Genomic DNA, 14,372 nt, shown 5'->3' on the forward strand with positions numbered 1-14,372 from the left:
GGAAAGTATAATAAAGTTGTTGCTTAAACTCTGCTAAACCTTTGGGGCACCTGCATTGGCTTAAGGTTTAATACCCAGCACTTTCATATTTGAGAAGGAAAGTTGCCAGAATTTCCTGATTCTACTTTAAAATAGATGCTACATACAGCACCTACACATGCAGAAACTTAACAGTCTGGTCTTTTCCCAACTTCCTCAATGTGGCTATGGACCACCAGTGAATGGACTGTGTGTATATTTCAGTTTCCAAGGAGGCATTCTATTGGACATTTTACATTAAATAACATAACTGCCACCCACAACATATGGAAGACTGACTTTTTCAAGAATCAAAGTGAATAAATTTATACAGCCCTGGAAAGTGACACACATCTTAAAGTCCACATGTGAAAACCATGGCAGTCTCTCCTAGTTACTCTTAGGAAATTCTTCAATGAGATCTTCCAAAACATTAACATTTTTATCCCTCTACTGGCTTGGCAAAGCCCTGTGGGTAATGTGGCATTTCTAACAGCAAGAGAAGCAGAGGAAAGAAAACTGTATTGTTCCTCTACCAGGTCACACCATTAGCTGTGTGGATAAACAACACAATTATATATGACTTCTAAAAATCCCAGCTCAGATAAATACAAACACATGAAATTAAAGACCCAAAGTTAAATCATTCCTATTTCATGGCTTCTAATGTTTATTTCTGATTTTTAAGACTTTATATAAATAGCATGGCTGATGAGAACTTTCTGTAGGGAAAACTTCAATTGGGAAAAATGGTAGAGACTGGCTTTCAATAATTTATAAAAGTGCAAAATTAGTGATGATTTTATTTATAAATACTTTATCATATTAAAAATATCTTATCGAGGTTCCCTGTTTAAGGCATAAGCCCATTAGATTGTGATCTTATCTTTAGCGCTGTATAAGGTATGTTACTCCCAGGCTAGCCATCTATACAATCCTGGTATATGATTTTTTATTCTATATAATACACTTTAAGCTATTGCTCTTTGAATTGTTTTCCAGATTATAAGAAAAGTTAGTGGCTTCTTTATCAGCAACAGAGGCAACCTCATTAAATACAAAGCAAAAAATATTCTTTATGACTCAGAGACATACAGATCAATGCGATACTATGATAATCATTCCTCGAAATGACTGATGCTGGCCTGGGCACTTACTCAAAGCCTCTTTCTAAGGAGCATCTCTAACTTCCCTAAAAATCTGGTCATGAACCTCACAAATAAGAAAGGATACAATCTTCAAATGGAATTTACAATCGATTAAATGTCCTAGCAGTCAAGAATTATAGTTCTGAGACATCATGTGATTCTCTCTGCTGTATCCTAAACCATATATAGATGGCATTTTCCCACCTGTACTATCACACTCATGTACAGAGATTAAATTTCTAAGCATGTGGAGTTATCTTCTGTGAACAGTCTTCCCATATTATTCCAAACTTTGACTGATCCAACTTCACACACCATTTCAAACACAGTTTTCCACTCCTTGCCCATCTAACTAAAAGATGATGGTCAATACCATAAAACCCCTGATCTTTAAGTTTAGATATCAAAGTAATTTACTGCTACGATACACATACACAATCCCTTCAAAGCTGGGCCTGATGCAATGAGGGTTTATTATCTTTATTTATGCTTCTACTGTTTTCATTAGTTAATATCTTTGCAATCATGATTTTGAAGACAAACCCATGTTTCCCCCCATACACAATATATCTGCAGCTCATTGCTTAAACTGGCCGATATAAAAATAAATGCCTGCATCAAAGTGATGATGCTGATTTTTGTATTTAGATTCAAGATGGGGAGATTTCAAGGGCATATCAATTCAGCCATAGAAAATATTTGAGTCAATGCCATAAAATTTTTCACAAAATTTTCTTTGCTTTTTAAAGAATACAAGTGTTTCTAAAGCTCTTAAGGAATAAATGACAGATTTCAAGTAGATTCTCATCTGAAAGGATTATCAATACCATTTATCACCACCAGCCAAATAGCCTGAACAGAGAGATCCTTTAGGAAGGGGGTTGAGTAAGTCATTGAGTCAGTGTCTCTAATCCCCAAGGGACAACCTCTAACTTCCACTTTCAAGGTATTGTATTCTCTGGTTTACCGTAAGATTGCAAACATAAGAAATACACATATGCATATCTAGTTACTGATTAATGTAGAACCTGTTCATCCCCACTTGGAAGTCAGACATAACTGCTGAGATTTTCCATAGGGCATTCTAGAAGAGGTTGTAGCTATAGAAACCTAGAGAAAACAATTTTTAGTTGCTTCCTTTGGGATGGAACTTTTATCTCTTGCACCCAAAATCCACCAGGCATTTAAGAATAGGTGATATGAGAATTTTTTAATAAAAAGTACAATAACCCAGAAAATATTGTCTTTAAAAAACTATGTACTATTAGTAACAATGCATGCATAGTGCCGTGCATTCATAACAATCTGGGAATAAAAATATGTGACTGTAATTATGATATCTACACTCAACTTATAAAAATACATGTACATCTCAATAGCAATAGCTAACCTCTAGCTCTAACCACAAGTATAGAAGGATTACTTTAGTATGAGAAAGTGCAATGGATAATTACAAAATGGACAAAGCGCTCACCCTTTTGAATTCAACATTCATGGATGGCTATTAGAACATCATGGTAGCGTTACTTGTCATAATATAAAGGCTCAATTCTGTGGAAACAAATGGGAATCCAATGGGAAAGAGAGCAGTCATGTGATCAATCACAGAGGAGAATAATTCTTTCATTTAATATTCGTGCACTGTCTGCCTTCAAAAAGGTTCATGTTGATTGGAAGAAATCATAGGATGACATTTAAATTCACCTTTCATTCACAAACGTTAAGAGATTGAGAATGGAACTTTTAGCCAAATCAGCCAGATGGATTGCCTGCAATAAATTTCTTTCTGCAATTGAGGTGGGAACCTCTTTGAAGCTTTAGTGACCATTGTGGAGAGTAAAACTAACATAGTTATTTCTTATCCAAATATAAATTCTGACCATAGGAAACAAATCCACAATCTAGTTTAAATCCAGAAGAGTTGCAGTTTTTGCAAATTTACAAATTTATCACTTCAGGGAAAACTCATTGCAACTAAATGAAATACTCCACTCATCTGAGATAGTCCCCACAATTTCTTTTCTTCTAGGATTTAATGGGTCACTTGTTGGCAGTAGATCTATTCCTAATTTGAACACCATCAGCACTTCACAAATGAACAAAACCATGGGAGTAATCTTCAAAAATTAGGAAGACATTCACACAAGCATTGCAAAAGGCTAAGGTTGGGAGTTACCTGCAAATCATGATCTCATATTTTAGGATGTATCTTGGCATTCAGTAAATCAAAATTTTTGGAAATTTCACAGTGAAGTTGGGAGGTCAGCTGATTCTCAGTAGATTCTTCCTGGACTTACATTATTTCTGAGGACAGGGTTAAAGCAATATGGGTGTTACATTAATTCTTCCAGAATAAGGAACTCCATTTCAATAAATGATTGCTACAGTTCACTAAAGAGTACCATGGTGTCCTGGAAATAATATCGTTTCCAAAATGCCACCTGTCTAGCCACTTGGACAATGAGCTTTATCATAGACACTTTAATCCTTAACAATAGAACTTAAAATAAAACTGTCTTTCTCATCCAAATACAAACTATTTAGATGGAGAAATAATATTAGAACTGCCCTGTCAATCTTCCTTGTATGTAGAGCACAATCAAGAAAAAACTGACCCTAATCAGCAAACTTTATCTAAAAAAGTCAATATAGGAGAATGAATAGGAGAATGGCACACCATGGAAAGATAGGGAGTGGGGTTTCTCACCTGATTATTTTTTATCTTTTGAATGAGATATAAAATGTATCTCCACAAATGATGGGTAATTGGTGAAAGAGGAATTTCTCTACTCCCCAAACAAACAAACTCATGAGAAACTTCAACTTTTGATATGAGATCATGGTCTGAAGGTCTGTTAGGGTTAAATACTAGTTCATCCTAACAGGGCTATTCGTGGGGCAAAAGGCTAGGGTTATCCGTAACATGACTTTACAAACAATGAAAAACCATAACCCCAGATAGTCACTTCTTTTCCAGACCCAAATTTTAGGTATTATGAAACACAATCAAGAAGACATGGATTATTTCTAGTAGAATTCCAATAACATCAAAGCAGGACAAAACAAACTGTAGCTAGTAAAATAAAATATTGCAAAAATGGTTTTTATCATAGAGAATGTTTTGCTTTCTCTCAATATTCTGGTAAACGATTTATTTGTGACCGTACCTCTGTCTTATTATTTCATACTGATCAACTTTATTTCCAAATATGAAACCAGAATGGGATGGTTTGTATCTCATTTCTGAACTTGATTGAGCCCAGGCGTTTTGTTTTTATTTTATTTTTGTTGTTGATGTTGTTGGTTTTTATATATTTTATTGATAGTAATTCAGTTAAAACATGCCATGATTATTGGTGGGAAATAGTAAGTAAAAGAGCTTCCCAACAGATTGTGGAATCATTGAACATTTGTTCAATCCTACCTGAAAATCAAATTATTTTACATCTTGGCATGAGAAAAGGCATTTTCCAGTAATATTCTGTGAGGGAAGCAGAACATTAATCCTAGTAAGCACCCAACAGACCGAGTCTATCTGCTTGGGAGCAGTTTTAAACTTTAACTCAATAAAAACATTTGCCTCAGTACTTTTGTTTGAGAAAGAATTCAGCAACAGTTACAGTTTATTTGCCACCTGTAGACAGCTGCCATCACCCTAGGAGGTGGAACAATTGAGGAGCATTTTCCAATTAATCAGAACAATGAAATTGCAGGAAACTACAAACAATATTGCAATAGTCAGAGTGACCATTATTACAGGGTTCATGGCCTAGATGAATGTTCCAAATATTAATGCAAGGAACACCCTAGAGCTGATCGGATTAGAATCTTTTCCTTGTGCTAAAAACGACCTTACTCTATTTCACTCCACAACAAGCCACTTTACTCTATTTCACTCCACAACAAGCTTCCTTTCTTCTATATTGATTTGCTATCACATGGCAGTATTTTTTCACCATCTAAAATGGGAATGCTATTAACTATGGAAGACTCTAACTTAGACACACACACTTACATACCCAAACACACATACGTATGAACAAAATGTAGGGAGTACTTATTAGCAGTAAGGTTAGCTTTCTGAAAGCAGTCATATCAACCTTTCCAAGAAGAGGGAACCATTTAAAGCCAATGGAAAACCATACGAACAATTTAGATTTTATACCTTTTTTAAGTGGGAATTAATTCAAATGTCTTTTGCCTTCTTTGCTAAGTCAACCAAAGCAAAAGTCTCAAAGACTGATAACATATTTTTTTTAGGATCTAATAGACTCACATCTCTAATTCTTTCACCTATCACACAACTGAATACCGTTCTTGCTATTGAACACTTGAGTTAGTATAATTAATGAGCCCATATATTTGATCAAAGCTGATTTGATGTTTTAGAGAAAGGTCAATCTATCTGTTAATGGACATCTTCCATACAAATGTCAAGGTACACTAAAGACAAGTCTAAGTATATGTATATATACATACACATATCATATATACAAATATGTGCATACATAAAATGGATTGGGAAGTCCTTTGGTTTACCCCTCCAAAAAAACTCACTGCCATTGAGTCAAATCTGACTCATAGTGACCCCATATGACAGAGTAGAACTGCCCCTATAGGGTTCCAAAGGCTGTAAATCTTTATGGAAGCAGACTGCCACATCTTTCTCCCATGGAGCGGCTGGTGGGTTCAAACCACAAACCTTTTGGTTAGCAGCCAAGTGCTTAACCACTGTGTCACCAGAGCTCCTTCCTTTGGTTTAGATGGGATTAAATATGTACTTCCCAAGTGCATAGGTTTCCTTTGACCACTTGTTCAAGAAACAAATATGAAAAGTGCTATGGCAATTTTGACATTTCCTATGTCCTTCCCCTATTTGGAGACCCCTTTCTCTCTCTTATCCTTCTCTCTCATGCGTTTTCTTTTTGAAAACAGCTTGTTCTTTTGGCCGTCTATTTTAACACTCCATTGATCCATCCATTCTTTGGAAGAGTTCTAAGATAACATTCTGAAACTTATCCTTAGTGGACAACAAGGTTTCAAAGAACTTTCCCCTCCTCTCTTATTCCCTCTTCTCCCCTAGAAGAAGGTGCCATGATGTATCATGAATAATTCACTCTTGATCTGACTTGCCTTGTTACCCCTGGCCAGCCCAAGCAGCTGAGGTCTGAGGTTTACCTGCCCTGCATCGTTGTGCAATACTTGTTAAGAAAATCAATCCATTTGTCTACGCCCCTCAGACGGTGGTGACGTGATCAGGGTTCTCTTGAATTTCTATGCATTCAATTTCTTCTCTCTCCTTTCGTTTGGCGCGTTTCTTTTTCTTGTGGTGCTTCTTGGAAGGGGGGAAAAATGTTAGGAACACAGGTAAAATAACAAAACAGTGCAGAAGTGTGCAACCCCCGGTGAGCAGCAAGCATTTGAACAGTGTGAAGGTCAGGTTCGAAGGCACAAATAGGAGGGGGACCAACCCAATAAGAAAAGAAGTAACATTTTGCAAAATGGCTGTCCCGTGGTCTTGCAGGGAACTTTTTATACATTGTGTTCGGGTGTGCTCAGTTGCTAATACAAATGTGTAAAGCAGTGGTGTACAGTGGTCAATGGCAAAATTTAAAGTGTAGATAAGGCACAAGATAGAAATGCAATCCATGTCGACGTTCCATAAAGTCATTAAGCCCAGAACGCCCAACTCAATTGAGGTGACACTAAGTATTAGCCAGAAGTTTCCCAGAGGGTGGATCACTAGAAAAAATGTCAGGATTAACACCAGGAGAACACCAAAGCCTGCAATCAGAACAGGCACAGTGACAGACAAGCCGTAATGATCCATGAAAACAAAGGAGGGGTTGAACACGATGAATCGGATGCTCTTTGAGAGGGACAGGGGCCTCAATTTCTCCAACACTTCTACAATTTCCTTCTGCTTGTCTCTGCTAGTCCTGGCCACCAAATACAAGCGAGATGCAATAATGTTGTTTTCATCCCCTGCCTTGGAGAAGATAATATCATTTCGAAAATGCTGGAACTCTGGTTTTTTTAAAAAAGAGCTTTGCAGGACACCGATGAAGTCACTCTTGTTATTGGCACTGACGTTGCTGACTTTCAGAAACTGGTAATACTGCTCCACCCAGGACACTGCAGTGAACCCACTACAAAGTCTCCGGAGGTCCTCCTGGACGCTGCTGTTCCAGTATTCGAGGGGCTCATAGACGTAGAATCCTATTACAGGGCTATAGTTGCTGAAATATTTTTGCTGAACCATGGCATAAGAAACGCTTGGGGAATCACTGGCTAGTAGATTGATGATGTTGGCGCCATCATTGATCTGCAAGCACCCCATAAAGGAGAAGGAGGCATAAATGAGATAGAGGATGACGACAAATGGCTTCACATAGATATTGGTAATCCATTCATTGTAATGTTCTCGGAGAAAGTGCTGAATAAAGTGGTGCTGGTAGGGGTTCATCTCATGATGTGATGTCTGCTGATGCCCATCACTCATCACTGTCTGGAACCACACAGGTTTGCGGTCCAGGTACTCTGCAGAAGGGATCTTACAGCAAAAGATGCTGTGGTAGCGGTTTTGCTCTAGTTGGCCAGCAAAGACCAGACAGGAGCCAAAGAATGAGAAAATGTAAAAGTAGTTTAACAGAATGGAGACACACATGTTCTGACAGAAGACCTTCACCGCTTCTATGTTTGTGAATGGGCTGGCACCCATCCCAAAGGTGATGAAGTACAGGGAGCTGGTCATGGTATAGGTGACCATCACATCAGAATAGGCATCTGCCACCCTGTCTTTGAAGGGTAAATTCTCTCTGGTTCTCCGCCATCCAGACAGAAGCTCAAATACTCCTTTAGTTCCATGACCTAATGTTAAAGAAAAGAAGAAGAACAGAATTCAAGTGAATTCTAGGCTGAACTGTACTTTATAATTTAACTTTCAAAGTGCTAGAATCTTCCTATTAGGGTCTCAAAATTTGAGTTAAACAACAGGATATATTGGTCCTTGTTTTCACTTTAAAAAAGTATAAGTTAATTGGCATTCTGAGAAAATTTAAACACCATCCATTCTATTAGTTAGAAAAGTTGTAAGTAGGATGTTCCATTGTGGATTGATTTGTTCTTCTGCACACATATTGTCTCCCTAAATGGACTATAAATTGTCAAGAGAAGTGGCTGTTATTTGTGCATCTTCAAATTACCGTCAACACCAATTCAAGTGTGCATTCAATGGATTCATCAGCTGATAGTTCATAACTCCTGCAAGATGATGTATTCGCTGATTTAAGAAATGACATGATTTGAATGCTTAAAAATGAATTTAAATTGATTTTACAATATTGATCATCTGCTTTGTGACCAAATGGCTTAGAAATCAATTCCTGTAGATTAGATTAATTAACATTGGATGTGAGTCAGAAAAATCAGTCAGGCCCCATAAAAGGAAGGACAAGACCTTCAGGACAAGAGATCATGGCATGTATTTACTTTGGGCTCAATTCCTTTTAATCACATGGAGTGGGTACTGACAAAATGTTTTTTGTTTTTTTTTTTTGCTTTCTTTCTAGATTTTATTTATTTTATTGTTGCTGCTAAGTATTATTGAGTCAGTTCTGATTCATAGTGACCCTGTATATGATTTCCAAGGAGCAGCTGCTAAGTTTGAACCACCGACCTTGTGGTTCAAACCAATTTTGCGGTCCAGTGCTTACACTACCATGCTACACCAGGTGTTCCTTATTGAGAATATACACTGCAAACCTGGCAATGAGTCAACAGTTTTTGCATGCACAATCTAGAGACATTGGTAATCAGTTTCAAATTGTTGAACTATTCTCAGCTTCCTTTTCTGAGTCGTTCCTCCGCCATTATCATAGACGCACTGCCCCCTAAGTTTCCTTGATGTTGTCAGAGAGATCCTATAAGCTCGTTCTTAAAAGAGCATAATGCTCTTGACTAGCCTCTTTTACTAATTGAGTTATTGTTTGGTTTTAAGTAGACTTCAGGGAATATTTTTGGTTTAAGGTTTAAAAACTATCTCAATACCATAGTTCCTTCAGGGTTCATTTACCTCTATGGCTTCAGTAAGTCTGGAGTCCATGAGAATTTGAAATTCTCTACTGTATTTTTACCCTTTTGATGAGGATTTTTCTGTGGACTCTGATCAAAATGTTCAGTAACGGTAGCCAGCCACCATCCAGTTCTAGTCTTAAAGAAGAGTTCGTACTCCTGGCTCTCCTTCTTCCTTTATTGTTCCAGGAGAATAGGGGCCACTTGCAAACTAAAAGTTTTTGACGACCTCATCCAAGTGGATGAAAAATGTTTCTTTTTAAATCTCTTCTGTGTATTTATCAAGGAAAAATATGGAAAGGGTTTATTCAACAAATGTTAAGTGAGTGGCCCACTCTGCGCCTGCCTCCATTAGATAGAAGCACACCTCGTTTTATTTGTGCATTGCTTTATTGGATTTCACTGATGGTGCACTTTTTACAAATTGAAGACTTGTGACAATGCTGAATTGAGCAGCCCTATCGGTGCCATCTTTCCAACATGTGTTCACTTTGTGTCTCTGTGTCATATTTTGTTAATTTTCACAATTATTCAAACTTTTTAATAGTATGATGGCACACTTAATATAGTATAGCATAAACAGAACCTCAAAACTGTGAGAGTCACTTTATTGCAGTGATCTGGAACAGAACCTGTATTATCTCCAAGATATGTCCCTCCTGGACTGGTATTTCCATGAATTAGACAACTTTTAACAAACCACCACTGACACCCTTGCTAGGAAAAGGAGAATGCAGCTAGGAAAGCAAAGTTATTATACCACACCTGAGATTTCCCTTTCTTTCACTACCTTGAATGGACTCTGCCAATTATCATCCACAACCTCCTACCTTAACTCTCTGATCCACAGGAAACTTTCATAGATCTCTCCTTTCCTTGCAGTCATAGCACTACCGTAACTGGAACTTTTTCTGTGAATGAATACAAGCTGTGCTTAGGCTGTTCTGCAAGAAATTCATTAGATAAAGTTGTAGCTCAAGGGCACAAAATGACCTAGTTTAAGAAAAAAGACTTTGTGTGGCACTTAGATATTGAATTTATGCATTTCAGACCTAATTCCTTTAGTAATGCATTAACATAGGCATTATAGTGGCTGGAGTCTTACAACAATCACTTTGAATTTGTGGTGTTGATAGATTTTTATTCCTAATTGACCTACATCACTCTTTCCCTTCTTCCTTAGTATTACTTGGTGAAGCAACATGGACAATTAAAAGCTGTATTTGCTAGACTCCCTTTTATCTGGCGAGGGAATGGGTGTCTAAACACAGTTCTGGCCAGTGCTGAGGGTGCTGATCCGAAAGCTAGGAGTGTTGTCCTAAACTGAATTGTGGAAACACCAGTAAGAGTCCTGCTTCCCTCTGGAACTCCCTTTTATATAAGACAACACAATTTCCATTTGAGTAAGCCACTGTGAGGAGCCCTGATGGCATTAGACTGCTGACCATAAAGTTGGCTGCTCAAACCCAGGAGTAAGGTAAGACTTTTTGCTCCTGCAGTGAGCAATCCTGTGTAGGGTATCTTACTTACTGAATTGGAATTGACCTGATTGTTGTGAGGTCCGATTTTGGAAGCCACTGTGAAAAAGACTTGTTTTTTTTAACTGTGGTAAAAATACCTCCTCCATAACATTTTCAATTTTAACATTTTTATATGTGCAATTCAGTGGCATTAGTTCCACTCGCTATGCGCAACCCACCTCAGGATCTGCTTCCAAATGAATAAGGCTTTTATTTGCTGTTGAACCTGTTTCCAAATGACAAAGTCAGTTTTGTGGGTGAATTTACATTTATGAAAGCCTGTTTTGTGGGAGTCTAAGAGTTCTTGCCTTATTTGCTAAATGTTGTTGTTAGGTGCCATTGAGTCGGTTCTAACTCATAGTGATCTTGTATAGGGTTTTGAGGGCAGCTAGTGAGTTTGAACCGCTGACCTTGCAACTCAAACCGACCTAGTGGTTCAGTGCTTTTCCTACAGCATGACACCAAGACCAACTAGGCTATGTTTATTAACTAAATTGAATTAATTTGATTATAGCATATACAGGTCTTAATGTATATGATGATCTTTGATCAACTTGTTCAATCTATTTTGGGAGTTGTCATCAATTAATAATTGTTATTTAAAGGAACTAGGCATTTGTGTTCTTTTGATTCTCAATCTAAAACCGCAAACAGAACAAACTCACTACTGTCAAGTGGATTAGACTCATAGCAACCCTATCTGATGGAGTAGAACTGCCCCAAAGGGTTCCTGAGGCTGTAAATCATTACAGAAAAGGACAGGTGGGTTTGAACCTCTGACCTTTGGTTAGCCATCAAGTGTTTTACCCATTGCATCATCAGGGCTCCTTACCCCCATTATAAAACCTATTTATTTTCCAAAGAATAAGGCTGTCCCAAGGATTTCTACCAGTTAGAAATGGTAATAAAAATTGCAAGTAGGTACAATACAAGTGTTTTGTTTTTGTTTTTTTGAGGGACTAATGTATTCCTTTTTGCATTTAATCACTAGCTCAACAAAAACTAAGTCTAATAATTATTTTAAAAAACAAAACAAACAGCTACATTTGGTTGCCCATTCCTATCATCTACAAGAATCCTTGAGCAAACCAAATACTCGTTTGATTCCCTTGATGAAAATGTATTAGGATAATAGTTAATGTAATTAAAATGTTTCTTTAATTAGAGCACCTCTCTTTAAAAACCAGGACTCTTGCTATCTTTGTAGTCACAAGGGAGGAAGGGATACATGAGGCGATGACTAAATTTGACTTGCCTTTGCTAATGGTCACTTTTATGGAACATTAGGTACACTAAGTGGGCCAAACTTTTGCTTTATATAGTACAAAAGACTGCATGAGTGGGAAGAAGGTGTAAAACCATATTAGGTCAAGTAATTGCTTTGTGGTCTAGAGCCTGAATGCTCAATTTCCAAATTTTGTTTGGTAATGGCACGTTTCACTCCATTCAATCGTTAACAGGATATTCCTATAGCAATTCGCCCATTTGATTTTTACTATAAGCAGTTCAAATTTATTATTCAAGGAGTCCTGGTATAGCAGGATAAACACTGGTCCACAAGGTGGGTTTGAACCACAAAGTTGGCAGGTTAAACTCACCAGCCACTCGTTGGAAACCCTACACAAGGTCGCTCTGAGTCGGAACTGACTAGATGGCACTTTACAACAACAATATCTAGGGAAGTCTTCTCACTGTCGCATGAATTTACTCATGATCTGTCTCAGTTTATTAGCTTTTTGCTCATACTACTTTATCTGCTTCAAAATACCTTCCTCTCACTTGTGTGTTGACATTATATCCATTGTTATCTTAATGGACAGTTTAATACTAATCTTTCCCATGAAGCTCTCTTTGGCTATTCCAGATACAATGATATTTTTTTTCTTGTTTGCTTCTTAAGCTCTCATTGAACTAATTAGTCATTTTGATACTTAAATACATGCTGCTTCATTCAGGAACAAAATGGTTTTCTCAGGACATGTCTTAACTCTCTAATTAGACATCAAATCTTCAAGGTCAGGGAAGTCATTTTATGTGATGTTTATATTCTGTAGAACATCTGACAAAGTAATCGATACTCAGAAGAAGACTAATACCCTTTTAATGAATTAGATTAACTTTAATTCTTGATTAAATAAAGGTCCACAAAATGCATCTTTGCTTATTACTTACTCCAAAATATTATGTGTCTTTATGTTAGACTCCTGGTGTGGCACTGTAGGATGAACACTAGACTGTGAACCACAAGCTTGACAGTTAAAACCCACCAACTGCTCCTTGGAACCCCTACCTATACAGGGTACATACATGAGTCAGAAGAGTTATTTTGTTGTTGTTAAGTGCCATTGAGTTAATTCCAAATCATAGTGACTCACTATAGGGTTTCCAAGGAGAGGCTGGTGAGTTTGAACCACCGACCTTGTGGTCGACACTCATCTTTCGATCCTGCGTTTATCCTACAGCACCACACTAGGAAGAGTTTAACAATATTTAATCTAATTAATCCAGCATCTATTTATTTAGACTTTGCTATTACAAGGACGACTCCTGGTGTGGCACCATAGGATAGGCATTTGACTGAAACCCATAAGGTCGGCAGTCCAAACTCACCAGCTACTTCTCAGAGTCCCTATACAGAGTTGTTATGAGTCAGAAGTGACCTTATGGCACTTAACAATAACAACAACAACAACATATACAAGGAAGGAAAACAGATATAGTTATCTGCTTCTATAAAGATTACAGCCTCGAAAACCCTACAGGGCTCTCATACTCTGTTCTATAGGGCCCCTATGAGTTAGGATTGATTTGGTGAAAATAGGTTTCATTTAAGAGTTTATATACAAGGAACTGTGCTTGTCAATATAGAAGACATAAAGATAAACTGGAAACACAATGTATTAAAAAATCTGTCATTCCAAGTTATTTGACTTGAGTAATTCTGAGGCAGATTGTAAATGTTAATGCAACTCTTTCAAATATAGAGGGGTATACATGGAAAAATACAATGTTGCTTATGCCCTGTGATAAAGTCATACTATTTCTATGTAAATAAAGAAATGATAGCACTGGTTAGGAAAAATAATGATTTAAATGTACAGTATTTCTAAGTATTACTTCTAGTTTCATTCAATAAGAATATTGCTATCATACTGTGAAAATAGCTTCTTATTGTTGTTGTTAGAAGCCATCGAGTCGGTACCGACTCATAGCGACCTCATGCACAGCAGAATAGCTTAGTAGGGTGTTAATTGTGAACCCTTCGTAATGCATGCTAAATACCTTTATTTATTAAACTGCTTGAATTAATTGTATGGAAAGATAACTGCTTTATAAAAACTTTATTTGTTTAATTCAGTATCTCAATCTTGACATTGTTGGCACTAAGGGCGGCATAACTATTTGTTGTGGGGGGCTCTGTCCTGTGCATTGTAAAATGTTTTGTTACATATCTTGTCACTATCCAGTAGCACACTCCACAGATATGACAACCAAAATATTGCCAGACATTGCCAAATGTCATTTGGGAAGCAAAAATAATTTATCCTGATTCATAATGACTGGTTTAACCAAAAGTAAATTATATATATATATATACCACCACCACCACTAT

General features: G+C 37.2%; 1 protein-coding gene across 1 annotated transcript in view; it reads right to left on the bottom strand.

Annotated features, from left to right (window-relative positions):
* Positions 1 to 6,323: 6,323 nt before the first annotated feature.
* Positions 6,324 to 14,372, bottom strand: part of PTCHD4 (patched domain containing 4) — a 296,607-nt gene continuing 288,558 nt past the window's right edge. The window contains 1 exon segment of the mRNA XM_006860535.1: positions 6,324 to 8,036. Within this exon segment, the coding sequence (XP_006860597.1) occupies positions 6,403 to 8,036 (1,634 nt within the window). The 3' untranslated portion in view covers positions 6,324 to 6,402.

Source organism: Chrysochloris asiatica, unplaced genomic scaffold (assembly GCF_000296735.1).
Source record: "Chrysochloris asiatica unplaced genomic scaffold, ChrAsi1.0 scaffold00038, whole genome shotgun sequence".
Classification (NCBI taxonomy): Eukaryota; Metazoa; Chordata; class Mammalia; order Afrosoricida; family Chrysochloridae; genus Chrysochloris; species Chrysochloris asiatica.